Here is an 18,843-nt window from a genome sequence, read left to right on the forward strand (position 1 = left end):
TGGTGGATGCATAAACACTGAAATGTCAGTTCCCACCTACTCTAAAAGCTAATCAACGGATGGGAAAAGGCTTTTCTCATGTTCTGATCATGCTTTATTGGAAATATATGCATCCTCAAGCTGTAACATCTTGTATAATGCAGGTGTTTTATGGAGATCTGTCAGGAAATTTTTAGCATCATGTTTTTCAAAAGATCTACTAAAATTGAGATCAATGGCTACCTTGTACACAATGATTTTGTGAATGACAACCAAAGGTTTCCAAAGGACTACCCTGAAAATTCTGGGAGTTATTAATCTCTGATACAAGTTTTATTATCTTAAATAACATCAGAGATAAAAGGTCTCTAGGCCAATCTACTCATGCTGCTGAGCTACCTTAGAATATCAAAGTATGCCTATTATCTTTGATAACATACCTCTGACCTGGAGGCCATTCAAGTTCAGAAATAGTCTTAGAGACATAGTTTAAATTAGGATTGCACTTGGGAATTATCATTTATAGAAGTCCTACAAGGACTGGCTTCAACTGTCCATTATATATGCGATGGTGTCCAGAGAGACACAGTCTCAGATCCTGAGAGGGTAGGCTCAGAGATCCTGTTTTCCTTTGCATAATTTTCAATCTGCTTTGGAGAGAATGGATTTCCTCAGATACATTTGTAAACAAATTTAATCTTCTTTGGAAAATATCCTGGACTTATTCAAATCTATGATCTTTGGCTATGGTTGTCATTGAGGCTGATCCCGAAGGAAGGCTATCTCCAAAGGTGAGAATCAGGCTCCAGCACTGGGCCTAAGGCTGTTGGCTGAACTGTGACTCAACACTGAGCTCCCTTACCTGGTATAGGTTGGCGAGATGGTGGTTAGTTTTGATCAAAAATGGCTGGTTCACTCCTGGATGGTCAACATCGTGGGCTGCTGCAGCAAGCAGTCCAAGCATGATGTCCAGAGGTGTGAGGAAGCTGGCGAGCTGTTAAAAAAAAGCACATTGGGAGATTGATTGGTGTTTTCCCACATAGGTTAGCGTTTGTTTTGGCTGCTCAAACTGTCTGGATTGTGACAGTATTTTTCATGCTTTCCATCCTAACTTTTACCCTCTTGAAGCAGCAGTCAGTGAGGTGATACCACATGGAATTGCAGGGGGAAAAAAAGACAGTGGGAAGTAATTAGGCAAGTCAAATTTTTCTGGATCGTTCATTCAACCACCCTCCTCTTTGTACTGCTGTCCTTGTTTCTTTTCATTGGTGTAGTGAGTGGTGTTGCCTGTTGTCAAGACTGTTCTCTGCTGAGCAGGGAGAAGGCAGGGCCTGAAGTTAGCCTTGCTCCGAGAGAAAGCAGTGAATGAAGGAAAATTTTAAAGCCAAAGTAATGGACACATTAAAAAAAAACCATTTGTGTATTTCAACCATCCACTCTACCATTGCCACTGTACATACAGAACCAAGAGTGGGCTGAATTACAAAATTTGCATATTTCTTCAATGTGTAATAAATAGTGGGGGAATGTGTAAGAATCTGTCATTTTTTTGGTAGCTACGAAAACAAGCAGGAGAATGGGAATCCAGTGTTAAATTTAAGCATACTACTGTGTAATATATTAGAGCTTTCAGACAATTTACAGATAAAAAAACACAACCTTTAATGGGATATTTTACAAGGATGAGGCATCTACCCAGTTTTCTTTTGGGAATGCCTGTCTGGCATCTGTATGTCTAGTGATTGGTATTAAAACTGGTCAAACTAAACAGAGAGACTTGGACTAAGATATCATTTTTGAAAAACCTTAAGAAAATGCATCCTATATGTTAAACCAATTTAGTTATATATGGTCGAGAAATGCTGAGGTTTCAGGTCGTGATTATTATTATTATTATTATTACGTTTTTAGCTTTGGATTGCTTTATTGCTTCAGAACACACTTGCTCTGGGATCTTTGGAGTTGACAAGTTCTCTTGGGCTTGCATCAGGATGCCCCGTTGGTTTAGTAGGAAATAGAGCTTCAGTCTTGAAGAGTTTTGATTCTATTTTTCAGTCAAAACCCATGCAGCAGGAGACTTTTTCCAGAGCATTTCACCACTGGCACAATTTGTGGCAGAGGTCCAAGACCAAACAATGAATTTCTTGAGGGCTTTGAAGATATCTAAGATGTAGATTGTCATAGCAAGGGTTGTTTTTGTCCTCAGTGCAATCTTGAAAAGTATAGAAATTCTGGGGGAAAAAACCCTAGGGAAATGTCCACCCTCTTTCATGTGTATTATATAACTTCCAAAGTGGATCCTGGAACTTTCATAGACATAATTTGTATTCTTAGAGTGAATGACCCATACAGTTATTTTGATATGTTGTGTGATTTGGGACTTAGCAGGCAGTTTACTTGACATCTCCAGATGGCTGAGGAGGCACCCGGGTCTTCTTTTACCTTTGGCTCTTTCAGGTAGCAGTGCATGGCCTGGGTGACATCAGCTGCGTGAACAGCGTTGTGATACGGGTTTTGGCTGTGGTAATCTTCTTGAACCATGACTAGGAGGCAAACAGATAACTCCATCAGCTAAAACCAAAACAGGAAGGGCAGACTAAGCTCAGACCTATCTAGAATCCCTTTTGCTTAAAAATATGAATGTCTCCAAAATGTGCAGCCTGGGGATCCTTTAAAAATAAACGTGGTTTGCAAGCTTGGCAGTTCTACTGGGCTGTTTTTAGTGAAGAGGAGGGGGGAGGGCAGACAGGAGAAAGGCTAAAAGGATTTGCGAGGCCCCTGGGATTCCTCACCACCTTCATCAATCACCCCTTTCTGACGCGCATCAAGGCTTTCATTCATAGGAAAAATAAATACGAAGGAAAAGGACAACTTTATTTCACACCATAGTTTAATTATTTAAGTTTGCTACCATTTATGAATAATACGTTCCAAAGAAGAGGTTTCCCTTTAAAGAGCCCAAGTAGCATTGGGCCCCTGATATCCAAAGATTGGCTTAGCAGTTGAATACCAAAGACTGACCAAAGCAAATCCGAGGCTTCTTCAGGCAGAAAGTCAAAGTACTGTGTTGATCCAATGGTGCACTCCTTTGTTTTATTTCTATCTTATTCAGATCAAGCTAGCATCTCTCACGCCTTTCCAATATAAGGACCAGAGTGCTCTTGGAGCCAAGTAGAGGCATAAGTGAGGCGATTTTGTTTTGCAAATTACAGAAGCTGGTAGCCTGCCTTAGCTCATAGCCATGGGTTAGGGTTCAGTATGTTCAGTGTGCATAGAATGTCCAGATTTGCAAGTGTGGCCATATTATCTCAGCCAGTTTAGCCCTGAATTTGGGTGTTATTTCTGTCATCAAATCTTTTCATTCTTTACACTACTCTGTGGGCCAAAGTATCTGTGTTGTCCTTTAGACAAATAAAAATTATTTGGGCCGTTTGTGGCCATTACTTTGCTTGAGAAATCTAAATTCAATTAGCCTGAGGTTGTTTGTGTTTCTGGAATTGAGCCATGTCGTAGCTGGTTTCAAAAGTTTCTTTCGTGTCACGTATTATTTTACGGGTTTCTAAAAACAATTAGATTTCAACTCTGGCCCTCTCCCTTATTGTTTGTGGTTGGGTCAATTACTTAACCATACGTTTCCTCAGTTTTCTTCTCTATAAAATGGGAATAACAATAGCTCCAATTTCAAATGGCTGCTGTAAGGATGAAAGGTGGTTAAGATATGCAAGTCCATAGTCCCAGCACATGTAAGCACTGTATAGGCCTGGTTGTCCTTCCTTCTGTTGCTATCATGTCACTGTTATTTTACTCTGGAGGCAACAAGGCATCAAGTCAGCTTCAAGATTCAAAGCACAGCTATGGGGCACATTGAAGAAGCCAGAAACATGCTAAGTGACAGTAGGAAGTTATATGGTGATTAAAAATGTGCTCTGGATAATTTGGCAGATAAATAAGCATGTGCATTATGTCCAGTAAGAACTGGGGCTGTTTTTGATAGAGAGTGATGGGGCGGAATGGAGTGGAAACATGGCGGACTTTCAAGTCAGACAGACCTGGACTTAGACAGAGGCTTTGCCAATTACAAGTTGTTGACCTCAAGCAAGTTATGAAACCTCTTCCTACTTTTCCTTAACCGTGAGCCAAATGGCGTTGACAATCCCAACTTGCAGAGTTGGTGAAACGGTTAGAAATAACACACTGAGGGCATCTTGTAGATCACGAGCTCTATGTAAACAGTAGTTCTACTTATATTAAAAAAAAAAAAAAAAAGCCTATTGAAGAATTTTAACAGCTCATGTCCAGATTGGAATTATTTGAGGCCTACATTATTGGGGTTTGCTGAGATGTAAGCAGATCTGTAATTTCTTTAATGGTCACATGGTTTTCTTTATATCATTTTTTTCCTCTATTGTAAACATAGCTAATTGAGTAAATAATTTTCTCACTGATTAAAAGGGGCAAACCATATTTTAAAATTAAGATGAGTTATTTTAAGTTTAACTTGAGATCTTCATTTTCCAGCTATGACTGTTGCCACTTTATGTTAAAGAATACTATGGACTGCCATCATTCAGGGGAAAGGAGGTAGGAATACGGAAATGAAGACTTACCTAAAAACCTGTGCAAGGTCACCATGTCTAGCTTGAAATGGTGAATGAGCCCATGGGTGTTGAAGAGGTGGCACAGCAGTGTTACCAGGCTGTTTCCTATAGGAAAACAGTCACTTGCTTTAACTCATTTTTATCACCATTAAAATATCGAGATTGACAGAAGGATCCAAAGTTTCTGTAGTGAAAGTTCTCTGGTAGGTCTCCTTTTCCCTATTAGAATTGAATTTTTTCCAGTACAAAAGATATTATTCTTATGGTTTGGTCCTAGGTTTTCTCATATTGTACAAATGAAACAAGCTAGGTCAGACCTTTCTCTACATCAAAGGCAATGAAAGCATTAAGAGTCTGCCTATTGTGGGGACACACCCACCCACCCATGTGAGTGTATTTTTCAAAGACACAGTTTAATGGTTACTTGCGATGTGCCTTAAGTTGCTTCCATCTGATGCTTACGTCTACAGAGATACCTAAGTCACCAAGTTCCTTAAGAATCCGAGTTTGTTCTTCCCAGGCAAAGTCACCCAGGATGAGATCTGATGAGGAGATAGTTTAGAACTTAAGCCAGCAGAGATGTGAAATTGAAGCAATACATTTAGTATTTAGAAAATATGTAAGCATTTAGAAAATATGATGGACTAAAGAGTAATGACTTTGAATTTTGAATAATTTGAGTAATGATTTTTTGTATTTTAAAAGCATTAGAGAATTTATGAAAGACTTTGCAGTGGACCAAGATGATGACTGGATTTCTTAAGTGGAAAACTAAGTATTGCCTAAGCACAATCTTCTGGGGCACCTGGTCCTGCAGTTCTGCAGATTCCATTGTCTTTGAGCTATTTCATAACTCTCGAATTTGTAGATAACAGATAGCATTGCAAATGATTCTTGTCCATAACATGCAAACAGAATCACTGTTTGACAACAGAATACAGTTGACTTCCTCTTCGCAGTTTTACAGCTATTAATAAATTCATTTAAGCATTTATTACTGTTTATATATGTGTTGTTCTTTGAATTTTCCCTTCACCTAGTTTTAGCATTTTTTTTAATTAACATATAATGTATTATTTGCTTCAGGGGTACAGGTCTGTGAATCATCAGTCTTACACAATTCACAGCACTCACCATAGCACATACCCTCCCCAATGTCCATCACCCAGCCACCCTATCCCTCCCACCCACCACCTCAGCAACCCTCAGTTTGTATCCTCAGATTAAGAGTCTCTTATGGTTGGTCTCCCTCCCTGGTCCCATCTTGTTTCATTCCCTGCCCCCCGCCCCCGCCAATAGCCCCCTGCCCTGCCTTTCTCGGTTTGACTTATTTTGCTTAGGATAATACTCTCTAGTTCCATTCATGTCATTGCAAATGGCAAGATTTCTTTCGTTCGTTCATTCTTTCTTGATGGCATCTTACTGGATCGCTAATTAATTGAGTTAAATCTTCGGCATGTACTCATTTCATATCCCTATGAGGGTCATGATTATCCTCTTTTGAACCAATTCTTTTATTCACAGTTACTTTCATCTACTGGTACTCATTTCTCAATTGATTTGAGCAAAGTGAAATATAAGATTGTGGGTTCTGTCGCTATATGGTCTAGTTAGCTTTCCACAGTGTAAAGCTCTGCTTCATACTCTTAGGCTGTTTCTTTCAACTGTATGTTATTTGTCAAGTAACCGAATGGTGAGAAAACCATCTGTAATGAATGACTTAAAGTACAAGCCTGGTATGTGGTGGGACATGTGAAGGTCAGCATCACATATTACGTCTTTCATTGGCTCCCTAAGCCTATCAGTATTTGTTTAATGGGCAGACGAATATATAACCAAATTGTATTGCTTTCTTTAAGAAAGTCTTTATAGGCACCAAGATTCTAAATGTGAAACCAGGGGCAATGTCTACTTTCCCCTTCAGCTACCTCCAAAACTTTTACACTGCGTCATCAGCCGGTGTTTTCCTTCAGTAATGCCGAGCATATCTGAACAAGACCTGCATTGGGCGAGCTTCAGCTCCCTCAAGGAAAATGCACAGACACCTGCCCTATAGTGGTCAGGCCTGGTCATATGAGCTTTAGTGTTTCTAGTTTTCACTAACAATGAAAAGCCTCCATTTGGATGTGGCCAAAGTAGTCTGTGAGGAAAGAATCTAATGTGTAGTTTCCAAATTCCTTTGGGATCATCAAGGCCAGAAGGAAAATGGTCTTAAGGTTCTAAGGCCAAATATAGTCCTTTTCATCTGAATTAATTTTCCCTAGGCCTGGCCCTTCTGGAGTGGCTGTAGACTTAAGAAAGTGGAAAAAAAAGGGAAAGTGAATAACAGTGTTTGGAAATAGGATTCTTTGGGGTGACTTACCATTTGTCAAGCGATCAAATAAGAAAATGTCAAAATCCCACATTCCCACTTTGGAGAGCATATGCTAAAAAGGCAAACGAAAACAGCAGTCAAATGAATCATACTGGAGACTCAAACATTTACTTTGAGACAGTGAGTGAAACAATTAAAAAGTTGGAAATAGTAGCACATTGCTCTCTGGCTTGTGGTAAAACAAATCTTGCTCTACTAACAAGAGTGTAAAAAGATTCAGACTATCTGGTTCGGTGTCAGCCACATCCCTCACTGGATGTGGGGACTTGGGCAAGTTCCTTAACCTCTCCATACCCCAGTTTCCTATTTGAAAAATATAGCTGATAATATAATCTACCTCAGGATTTTTTTTTTAAGATTTTATTTATTTATTTATTTGACAGAGAGATCACAAGCAGGCAGAGAGAGAGAGAGAGAGAGGGAAGCAGGCTCCCTGCTGAGCAGAGAGCCCGATGTGGACCTAGATCCCAGGCCCCTGGGATCATGACCTGAGTCGAAGGCAGAGGCTTAACTCACTGAGCCACCCAGGTGCCCCTACCTCAGGATTTTTGTAATGATTAAAAAAGGCAACGTATGTGGAGTGCTTAGAATGTTGTTTGTACATAATAAGCACACATAAAATTTGATATCTGTTAAAATTGTAGTTCAGTAAAGCCTCTACATTGCAAATGACTATATACTTAAGGAGAATGTTTATAGCAAATTTCTAAAAAATGAAGTCAAAATGATTGCTGAGCACATTACTCTGCTCAATGTGGACTAAATGTGAAATGAACCAGTCTAATAGATAGGAAAGTGAAGTGGGCCATGGAAAATGTTGGGTAATTTAAAGACCTACTCTCCAATGTGGGCTTATTATCCTGTTTTTCTTGTTTAAATCCCCTATGCACAGCTATGGTTACAGATTCTATCCTCACTGTGGCTTCTGCAGCTGGCCTTCCTCTTCTCCCAAAGCCACTGCTTCCAGTAAGGACCAGATCACTCCCCTCTTCCTAACCCTAAATATCTTCCCTGCATCTTCAAGTAAGTCTAAGGGCCTTGTCATAGCACACAAAGACCTTCCAGCATTACCAGAAAAATGAAGGACTAATAGGTGACCTGTGAGATCTAGTGTGTGTGAACATTTTATCCAAGTCAAATACTAAAGCAGAATCAGAACTTGATCCCTGATATCCTGACTTGTGACACACAGTTCTTTCTACATCTCAATGTCATCTCTCTTGAGGGGTGAAACTCGGAGGGAGAGGCCCCCAAGAGTGCTCTGTTGCTGTTGCCCTGCATTGGGAGCTCACTTAGTTTTGCTCTTCTTTCTCCAGCCAACCAGCCAACCAGCCAACCAACCAAACGAATAAACAAACAAACAACATTCACTCAATCTCAGGTCTTGGGTTGATAGGAGTGATTTTTTTTCCCTTTTTTAGACCTGAAGTAGTAGTTCTTCTGATATTACTTATTGCTTAGCTACTAATACTATACAGTAATAGTATATATTTCTTAATAGTATATAGCTAGCATAATATTACATAGCCATGTAAACTCTAGGACACTACTTCTGATTTCTGTTTAAACTGTGGTATTTTACCCTGAAATTTAAACTCCTTTGACAGTTTGGGCTAGAGATAACTTGCGAACTTTTTTTTTTTTTTTTTAGATTGTCACATTTTAATTTCAACCTTTGACCAATGAATTGCAAAAATAATCATAAAATTTGTGAAAATTATTTAAATAAAATGAAAAATGTATAAAGGATGACATACCATATCGGTAGATGGAAGTGGAATTAAGAGTTGGTCATTATTGGGTTACTTTCAACATAGCTATCACAATGAGACAATTCACTGGGCTTAAAGATTGAGTTCTTCTCTCATTGGTAATTGATCTGTCCAAAATTTTACTTTACTTAGTGTTGTGCAAATATGTTTTGCCCATTTATAGAAACGAAAGTAGCTAGCATGTGCTAGGTATGAATATCTGAAACACATTAAGCAATGCTTTACCTTCTGTAATCTCTATATCACCCCTATAAGTGGGTATTTCTATTAACTTCATTTTATATTTGAGGAAAAAGTCCAGATGTATTGATTAACTAGCCAGAGTCACAGAGCGTCTCAGTGGTAGAAGTTGACTTCTGGTACTATCAGCTGAGGTACATGCTCTTAGCCCCTGACCTCCTGGGAGGTGACAGAGGGGAAACTAACTTACCCTTGCTTGTCCAAGGTAGTCTTCATCCAGCAGGTGGAGAGGGGCTTGTGGTATAATTCCACGAAGCAGCCTCGATGCATGGAAGTATCTTTGAAAGCTTAACAGTCTTTTCACCTTTTTTTTAGTGCCAATTTCCCCTGAGTGTGTTGTATCTGTGGAGAGTAATCAAATACAGAAGTTATGTATTTTAAAAGCCCTATTTTCTCCACTATGTAAAAATACAATGTATTATATTTAAGATTTTATTTATTTATTTGACAGAGAAAGAGCACAAGCAGGGGGAGCAGCAGGCAGAGGGAGAGGGAGAAGCAGACTCCCCCATGAGCAGGGAGCCTGATGTAAGATTCCAATCTATTATAAAAGAGATAAACTTAAAATATGCTCTCAGTCCTTTCTTAGATATAGCCTATTTAACTCTGCATTTGAAGTTGTCTTAGAACGAAAATGACCTTTCTTATGTATTACCTTCATTAAAATGTCAAGATATTTCTGAATGTGATTTTAGAAGACATGAAATATATAAATTAAAATCTTCATTTTCCTATTAATGGCACTGATGTGCTAAGTACGTAAAATCTGCATACTTCTGTATGCATTTGAAAGGAACAGTTATGCTTTTTTTCCTATGATATTAAAGCCAAGCCTCCATAATTTAAACAAGGTTCTCATCCTACACTCTCTAAATTAAAAGGGCTGAGAATACACGAGCTTATACATGAGGAAAATGTTTCCTAATGTTCCAGGAATACCAGTGGCATGGGAATCAAGTGAGGTGACCTAGATTTTCCGGACAAGAAGCAGAGAGGGTGTCTACTTTCTAATGGATTATATTCTTTTTTACTAGCGGCCAGGAAAGTTTTGATCCTGTCAGTAGAGATATTTTAATACTCATGTCACATGTGCCTTTCAAAACTTGACTGTTGACATCATGGTGATTGTCCAGAAATAACCCAGGCACATTACTTGAAAGGCTGTCAAGGTATGTTTTATCTCAGCTAAAATTCTATGAATCACTCCAGGGCCACTTAAGTGACGTGTGCTGCCCATTTCGAATCTGGAGTCAATTGAACGGTCTACTAGGAAAATGTAGAGTCCGTATATAAAGAAATTCTGGATTCTTTCATGCTGCCTTCTGTCTCCCCTTCTCCTCTAGGGAACTCAGAATCACAGCGGATAGAGAAGCAGAGGAAAGAGTGAGCAATGTGGCCCTCCCTGAAGGCAGTGACTGATGAAGATCAGTTTGTTACTTGGGCTGTATTATGCATGCAAAGGCTTAATTCAGGGCAGGCAAAACCCACAGTTGTCTGGAAATCCCACCTGACCAAAAAGCTCTCTATTTTTAAAATGGATCTAGATTTTCTGTGTGGAAAGAGGCAAATACACACCCAGAAAGAGCAGTGTAACCGAACCTGGGTGTTAAGCGGATGGCCAAATTAAAAATGGTATATGTGGACTCAGTTCTACTAGTGAGTTCTTACTCATTTCTACCAATTTATCAAGTCAAAGTACAGGACAAAGTGGTTCATCCATTTATTTAAAACATAGAGGTACAGTGAAATCCTTTGGTTCTTGATCCTCCGATGAGCAAAACAAAGATGCCTGTACTCAGGAAGTTTACTTTCCAGCACAAAAAGACATGCGATAACCAATAAACAAAAAAATAAGTAATTTATAAAAATTGTGTTAGAAGGTGGGAAGAACAATGGGGGAGTAGCCAGAAAAGCTGAAAGGGAGGGACCAGGTCTTCTGTGTTTGGAGAGTCAGGGTGGGCCTTTCTAGAGGGTACAGTCTAATCAAATGAAGGAGATGAGGAAGTTAGCCAAACAGTGATCTGGGGAAATACCTTCCTCACAGAGGGACCAGCTTGAATGTCCCTTGAGTGGGAGCCTCCTGGCATGCTAGCATGTGGGAGGAGCGGCAGGAATTCCACCTGGATAGGAAGGAGAGGAAGGGGGAGGAGTGGGAGGTGAGGTCTCAGAGCAAAGGCGGGCATGGAAATTAAAAGGGTCTTGTAGCTCATTCTAACAGTTTGAGATCTACTTTGAAAGAAATGAGGAGCCAATGCAAAGGTTTGTTTGTTTGTTTAAGATTTTATTTATTTTTTTGAGAGTGGGACAGAGAGAGAGAGAGAGAGAGAGAGCATGAGTGGGGAGAGGGGGGAGGGGCAGAGGGAGAGGGACAAGCAGACTTCCTGCTAAGCACGGACTCCCCTCTCCCCTGCAATGCAGGCTTGATCCCAGAACCCTGAGATCGTGACCTGAATCTAAGTCAGATGCTTAACTGGCTGTGCCACCCAGGCGTCGTCCTGCCACTGCAAAATTTTGAGAGAAGAGTGATATGATCACACATTTAAAAAGGGTTATCCTGTGAGGCGAGCAGATTGTAAAAGAAAGCTTTGATGTAGTGAGACCAGCTATGAGGCCCTTGAAATAATCCAGGCAAGAGATGATAACTGCTCAGACTTTGGTGGGACGAGTGGAGGGACCAGTAGTGGAGTCAGGGATCTGGAGATCTCAAACTTTGGGTACCTCCAAGTTTTTGCCCTAAATAATAAGGAGAATGCAGCTGCCATCATCACCTGAGATGGGAAAGCTGCAGGTGGGCCAGGTATGGGATGGATTTCGGTTTTGCACATGTTGGATTTTGATGTCCATTGGAAGTTCAGGCAGAGATGTCAGATCGAAATAAATAGATATAAAACCCAGGAGAAGAGTGGGCTAGAGTTACAAATCTGGGAGTTGTCAGATGGGATTACCTAGGGAGTAAGGGTGTATACAGATGAGGAAAGCATCAGAGTCTGAGTTCTGCAGTATTTAAACTTTGAAGTGGTATAGAAGAGCAGAGAAAACCAAAGGAGACTGAGGAGTATCCAGTGGGGATAGGGAAAGCCCAGCATTTCCCAGAAGCCTAGTGAAGACAGTATTGCAAGGAGGAAGGTGAGATCCTCAGTATTGAATGCTGTTAATAGATCAAAACAACAAAGACTGAAAATTGACCACGGGAATAAGAATTTGTCAAAATTCACTGAACTATGCACTTAATAGAGCACATTTTATTCTGTGCTAGAAGCAGCAACACCTCAGCCACACATCTAGCACCCAGATTTTGTTTTAAAACACAATTTCTCACTAAAAGAAACTAGACCACCTCAGTGAAATGGCCAAGTCTAGGACTGGGGCAGGCAAAGTACAAGAAGAAATGCAACCTCTTGGCCTTCTGGAAGGTAGGGGAAGGCTCGAGAAATGATGGGAACAGTACACAATGACAAAGGAGATGACTTGCAGGGGGTCCCTCTGCACAAATATGGGAAACTGAGCATCAACATGAATAATTGAAGAGCTGATTATAAACCATGGACTGAAAGAAGAATCCATTAGTCCACACTGATGGTAAGTAAGCAAGTAAGTAAATAAATGAGAAGGGGAAGCTCTCCCTTGCAGAGAGTCTACCCATAATGCAGAGGAACTAACAGAGTTAGAAAATTAGCATTTTACAACCTTTTTTTTTTTTTTTTTTTTTTTTTTTTTTAAGAGAGAGAGGGGTGGAGAGGGCAGAAGGAGAGGGAGAGAGAGAATCCTATGCAGGCTCGGTGCCCAACACGGAGCCTGACACGGGGTATCACAACCCTGAGATCATGGCCTGAGCTGAAATTAAGAATCAGATGCTCAACTGACTGAGCTCCCCAGGTGCCCCAACATTTTGCAACTTTTATGGTGATACTGCTTCAGGCCCAAATCATCGATGGATGCTGAAACTACTCAGTGAAAGTTTAAAAAGCAACAGGATAATTTATAATATCAAAGTATCACCCCACAGAGTTTCTAACTGGAAAGGAAGAACTGTGTAGTTTTTTAGTGGACAAATGTAGAGGGGGCGGCATCTTCACTAAGTAACCAAAGTTCACCTCCCCAGTAATGGGAGAAGTTGCCATTACAGGCTTTCGATGTAATAACACACCAAGGGTACAACATGGCCCGTGTTGTGTTCTTGCTCTGACCCCCAGGAAGAGGGAACATCATGAGAACCTATGCTGAAAGATCCTCTACACAATAATTAACCTGCATTCTTAAAAGATGTCAATGTCCTGAAAGACAAAGATAGTCTCTGGTACTGTTTCAGAATAATGGATACCAGATAGAGGGCTCTAAATGCATTCATGTGACTCTGAATGGGATCCTGGATCAGGAGAAAATTTCCCAAAATGGCTTATTTAGGATAATTTTTAAAAATTGGATATGGACCTATATATATATGAGATACTCCAATTCTGTCTATACATTTCTTGAACGTGCTGATGGAACTGTGGTTTGCAAAAGAAGGCTCCTGTTCTTAGAAAATACGTGCTAGGACATGCCTACATGGCTCTGTCAGTTAAGCGGTGGCCTCTAGGTTTCAGCTCAGGTCATCATCTCAGGGTCCTGAGATCAAGCCCTGAGGTGGGCTCTGGGCTGGGCGTGGAGCTTACTTGGGATTCTCTCTCTCCTTCTGCCCCTCTCCACCCTTCTCTCTCTCTCTCTCTCTCAAAAAAAAAAAACAAGTAAATAAATAGATAATTTAAAAATAAATTTAAAAAAAGGAAAATACATGCCGAGATATTTAGGGATAAATGGGCATGATGTATACAATGAATTCCCAAGAGGTTACAAAAAATATATATAGCAAAGACAAACAGGGCCGAATAATAATTGGTTCCTCTGGGTAAAGGGTATGTGAATGTTCTATACTTGAAAAATTTCTGTAAATTTGAAGGTATTTTATAATAAAGAGTTTGAGAGGGAATGAGAAGAGAAATGTCAGGCAATAGTATCAAGTATAGACAACCCAAGGGGTTTTACTACATAGGGAAGCAAAGAAATGTTGGTGATGGTTCTATACAGAATTATATAGAATGAAATCAAGGATGTCAAGTTATTGAAATGAGTTATTCCTGTGTTGTGCAGAAATTGAATAGGAAACAACCATACAATGACCTGTTCCTTTTTTAGCCTTCTATGAAAATTTCCCCATTCTAAAACACAAAAAGAAAATCTCCTAGGTAGCTGAGAGTACTAACATAACAGAATGGGAAGTAAACAAGGTAAGCCTGAATGATAGAAATATGCCACAAACATAGCAATTCAAATTATGGATTATAGTTGACCCTTGAATAATGTGGGGGCTGGGGGTGCACACCTGCTGGGCAGTTGAAAATCTGTATATACTCTGGGCATTTCAAAAGTTTATGTGAGAATAACCCACAGTTGACTAGAAGCCTTATTTGTAACACAGTCAATTGACACATATTTTTGTTACGTGTATTACATACTGCATTCTTAAAATAAAGTGAACTGGAGAAAAGAAAATGATAATAAGAAAGCCTTAAGGAAGAGACAATACATTTACAGTACTATATTGTATTTGTTGAGAAAGATCTGCATGTTTGTGGGCCCAGGCGGTTCAAACTTGTGTTGTTCAAATATCAACTGTATTCCTTTGTAAACTTCCATTCAGATTTCCAAGTGGTGTAATACTTCAAATAGATTCATAGGTAAGAAAATGACAAGTTACATACAATAAATATAGATAGGAAATAATGGTTTCATTCATTAAAGTTATCAGATTACCTAAAATATTGCTAATCTAATGATGCTTTGAGCTGGAGGTATTTTGTGTTTTGTTCTTGTTGTTGTGGTTTTCTTTTGTTTTCCTGTTTTTGCTTTTTTGGTTTGTTTTTGAGAAATAGAGTTGGGGGGGTCAGAGGGAGAGGGAGAGAGAGATTTTTTTTTTTTTTTTTAAGAATGTATTTGTTTATTTGAGAGAGACAGAGAGAGGCCAGAGGGAGAATGAGAGGGAGAAGCAGACTCCCAACTGAGCAGGGAGTTGATCCCAGGACCTACGATCATGACATGAGCCAAAGGCAGATGCCCAATCAACTAAGCCACCCAGGCATCCCAAGAGAGAGAATCTTAAGCAGGCTCCACACATAGTGCAGAGGCCTACCGGCTGGGTGGCTGGGGATTTGATCTCATGCTCTGAGATCATGACCTAAGCTGAAACCAAAAGTAGGAAGCTTGAAGGACAGCCATCTAGGCACCCCTGGACATATTAAATTTTAATTGAAATCCATTTTGCCCTTAAATCAAAGAAGAAAACAGCCAGATTCATTCTTCCCCACCTTTCTTCACCCTGTGGTCAAACAGGTAAAAATGAACCAACATACCAGAATATAGATCTCCTTTGATCTTTATTTAAGTTTTTGATATTTTTGGCCTTTATTTTTTTTGAAAGAATATTACTTTAAAATGCGATATACCTTGATCACTGAGTTATTTGGCGCTGTCTCAGATCTGGAGTATGAAATAAGTAACTCACTGCCCTAGTTCCCACCCTGTCTTGCATCTTTGGTGCACAAGCTCAGATAATGTCAAACACGTTCAATAGTAAAATAAACGTAGACAATAAAACCTTCTCATGGTTCATTTTTTTATGGTAGTCTGTAGGTTTTAAAAAGATAGTATATAATATTATTCATGGTGAGGATTTTTCCAAGTTTTTGGACAAATTGGTTATTATGAGGTATATTCTTTATTTATGCAATTTCAACCTCACTGCAATGGACAAGCAGATATCTACCAAGCAGGTGGCCAGTATTTTCTAAATACCGAGGCAAGCCATGACTATGCCATTTAGCACTTCTATCTGGGTTATTCTTTAATTGACAAAGAAATATTTCAGAATTGTTGGATAGCCATTTATGGAAAAAGTAGGGTTTAATTTTCTTATTTGAAGACACACATAAAGCTAAATGAGAAAAGCTTCAAGCTAGACTCTAAACAGGAAGAATATTCAATAGTGCAAGAAAAACAAATTTATTTAAAAAATATTAATAACTCATTTATCAACTGTCATTTAGGGAACACTTGGTGCTATGTGAGATAATGACAAGCTAGGATATAAATCGAAGGTACAGTTGGGAGAAAAAAAATCCATATAAGGAACAATTCATGAATAAGCATACAGCATGCTAATCCCAGGCACTTATTGAATAGGATTGGTTACATGTGTTTCCAAAAGGGCTCTCAGTAAGTAACCAGTGTATTTACTTTGATAGTTTCGGGCATAGTGATATGTGTATCTGGATAGAAATCTAAATGAGTAGCTAAGCTACATTACAGATCAGCTAAATTCAGCTTGTGAAAATTTATAGAGTTTTATTAACGTACCTAATAATGCAATGCTGTTTATTTAATATCTTTACATAGTTAAAAATTCATTATTTAAAGGCATTCACAGTTATCCTAATGGTACTTTTCGTTTGGATTTTGTTGTTTATGGGCTTTCAGTCCCCAAATTTTCTTTTGCAACAGTTATAAAATGGCGTTCCAGAATAGTTTCATTGCCTAATCTATGCGTGCATTGACCCAGACTGTGAAATTCATTTTCTGCTTGCTTGTAGTTTTATAAATTTCACAAATATGTACATATTAACACATTTCTGCACTATTTAGACACTAATTTAGGGTTATGAAGTTTATTTTGGCACTGCTAATATGGTCATTCTTAAATTTCACAAGGTGGGGTTGGCTTAAATACCAAGAACGTTAATAAAAATTATTTTCATTTGAGAAGCTTCTTTATGGCATATTCTCTTTATAGGGGCTGATACATTTTGGTAGGAGGAGACACCTTGAACCCAGAATAAATATCTAGGAGAAAAAAACCTATAAGCACACCTACTATGTTGAGGCTATTTCTGTCATCAACTCTATACCTGGTTCTTTCAGCAAGATCTGTAGTAACTGTTCCTGAGTTTGGATAGCTGGTAGTTGGTGCAGAAGTAGGACAGATGATACTGAGAACAAAGAATGCCTTTATATTTAAGTGAGCAGAACTCGCCTCAAGTAAACATGGAGACCCGACTCTATAAACCTAATATCAATACTTCCAGAGCATTAATCTACCTGAATCCTTTTTTTTTTGTATTTTACAAAGATTTTATTTATTTATTTAAAAGAGAAAGAGAGACAGAGAGTACCACCTAGGAGAAAGGGACAAACCAACTCCCCACTGAGCAGGGAGCCTGCTGGGATCCCAGGACCCCAGGATCATAAGATCATGACCTGAGCCAAAGGCAGATGCTTAAATGACTGAGCCATCCAGGCGCCCCAATCCATCTGAATCTTTTAAACAGTGTGTTACTAATCCATGCTCTACTCTGATAATTATTGTACTCATACTTATTACAATACCTATATTATATAATAATTATAATGAAATTCTTTGCAGGGTTAGTGTTATTCATTTGCTTTGTTGATTCTTCTATTATAGGATTTTTAACAGGTCTTGTACTATGAGTTGTTGGCATAAATAACTTCCTACCCTCCAAGGTCAGAAACCATCTCATCAAACTTTGTAATTGTAGGGGAAGCCATAACGGCTTTTTAAATTTTGTTTTGTTTTGGTCATGCAAGTGCCTGACTTAACCTTTGCTTGCTGGGCCCAGCATCCACTTCAAAGGGGCATCCACTTCAAAGAAGGCTATTCCAAATAAACACATTGCCAGCCTCACCACCAAATAAAGAGCCAGGTCACCTCCCTCCCACTGACGCTCCTTTGTTTTAGAGGTCTTGGTTGATTTCGATAACTAGCCCTGTGGGCCACTTGTTTTTTCTCTTCTTATGCTTTAAATTCCCACTCTTATGTTTTAAATTCACCAATAAAGAGTGAGTCTGCAGAACCCTAGGTCCCCACCCCCAGGCCCCAATAAAAGAGCCCCGGCCTCGCTCACACTCTCTCTCCCTTTCTACCCATGACTTGGCTGTGTGGCCCCAGTTGTGCTGTGCAATTTCCAGGTCCCGTAAGTAATAAACCTTTATTTTTTCAAAGTGTCTTGGTGGTTATGGCTGGAGGGTGTCTTGCAATCATAATAAGAAGCACGAGTGTTGGTCCAGCCATGACACTGGTTAGTGAAAAGCTGAGACCAGCACACAGCAGTAATCCCTTATATTGGTGCATAATGCTGACATAATGGAAACTCTATGCAAAATTTGTGGATTTAATTTGAATAAATTATCTCTGCTTGCAGAAATATCATCATCAAATGCCATTTTAAAATAATAAGTCGATTTATAAAGTGAAAGATGCTACAATTTATGTTAGTTTTGAAATCATTTTCTCAAACCTTCCAGTGGAGTTCCAAGGCCCAGATCTTTCTGCCACCACTCCTTGCTGTGATGACTCCTACTCTAACACCCAACTGTGCCCTGGATGATTGCAAATTCACTCTTATTTACACGTCTGATGCTCTAATTAGATGTCAGGTCTTGGAGGCCAGATTCCTGCTAGTTTTCTTTGAATTTCCACACTATTCTGCAAATCACTGATGGTAAATGAACGACGATGAGGCGCTTAAAAACTTTCTTGTATCTGTGCTCCAGTTCCAAGTTCAAGAAGTGTTGGAAAAATCAGGCTGAAATTCTAGTTTTAAAGAGTAGCTCTTAAAAAGATGAAAAGAAGTGAATTCATTTGATTGTAGGTGTCCTGTGCGCAAATGGCAGATTTACAGCACAGCTCTTTCTCCCTTCCTACAAATTCAACTAATTCAGGATTCAGGGTTCCTGCAAAGTTAGAAACAGGGAGGTTGTCCAGGATGGCATTTTTCTTGAAAAAATACAGGATTTTAAGAGTGAAACAATTTATTCTAAGATGCAG

General features: G+C 39.2%; 1 protein-coding gene across 2 annotated transcripts in view; it reads right to left on the reverse strand.

The window, feature by feature from the left end:
* The window catches only part of PDE7B (phosphodiesterase 7B), a 314,255-nt gene that overhangs the window by 30,549 nt on the left and 264,863 nt on the right, over window positions 1–18,843 (reverse strand). For both annotated transcript variants that reach the window (XM_082731015.1, XM_082731014.1), the window contains 5 exons: window positions 9,154–9,305; window positions 6,940–7,003; window positions 4,587–4,682; window positions 2,422–2,522; window positions 842–973 (listed from right to left, as the gene is read on the reverse strand). In XM_082731015.1, coding sequence (XP_082587141.1) covers window positions 842–973; window positions 2,422–2,522; window positions 4,587–4,682; window positions 6,940–7,003; window positions 9,154–9,305 — 545 coding nt within the window. The remainder of the gene's footprint in view (window positions 1–841; window positions 974–2,421; window positions 2,523–4,586; window positions 4,683–6,939; window positions 7,004–9,153; window positions 9,306–18,843) is intronic.

This window comes from Mustela nivalis (assembly GCF_964662115.1).
Source record: "Mustela nivalis genome assembly, chromosome: 5".
Lineage (NCBI taxonomy): Eukaryota > Metazoa > Chordata > Mammalia > Carnivora > Mustelidae > Mustela > Mustela nivalis.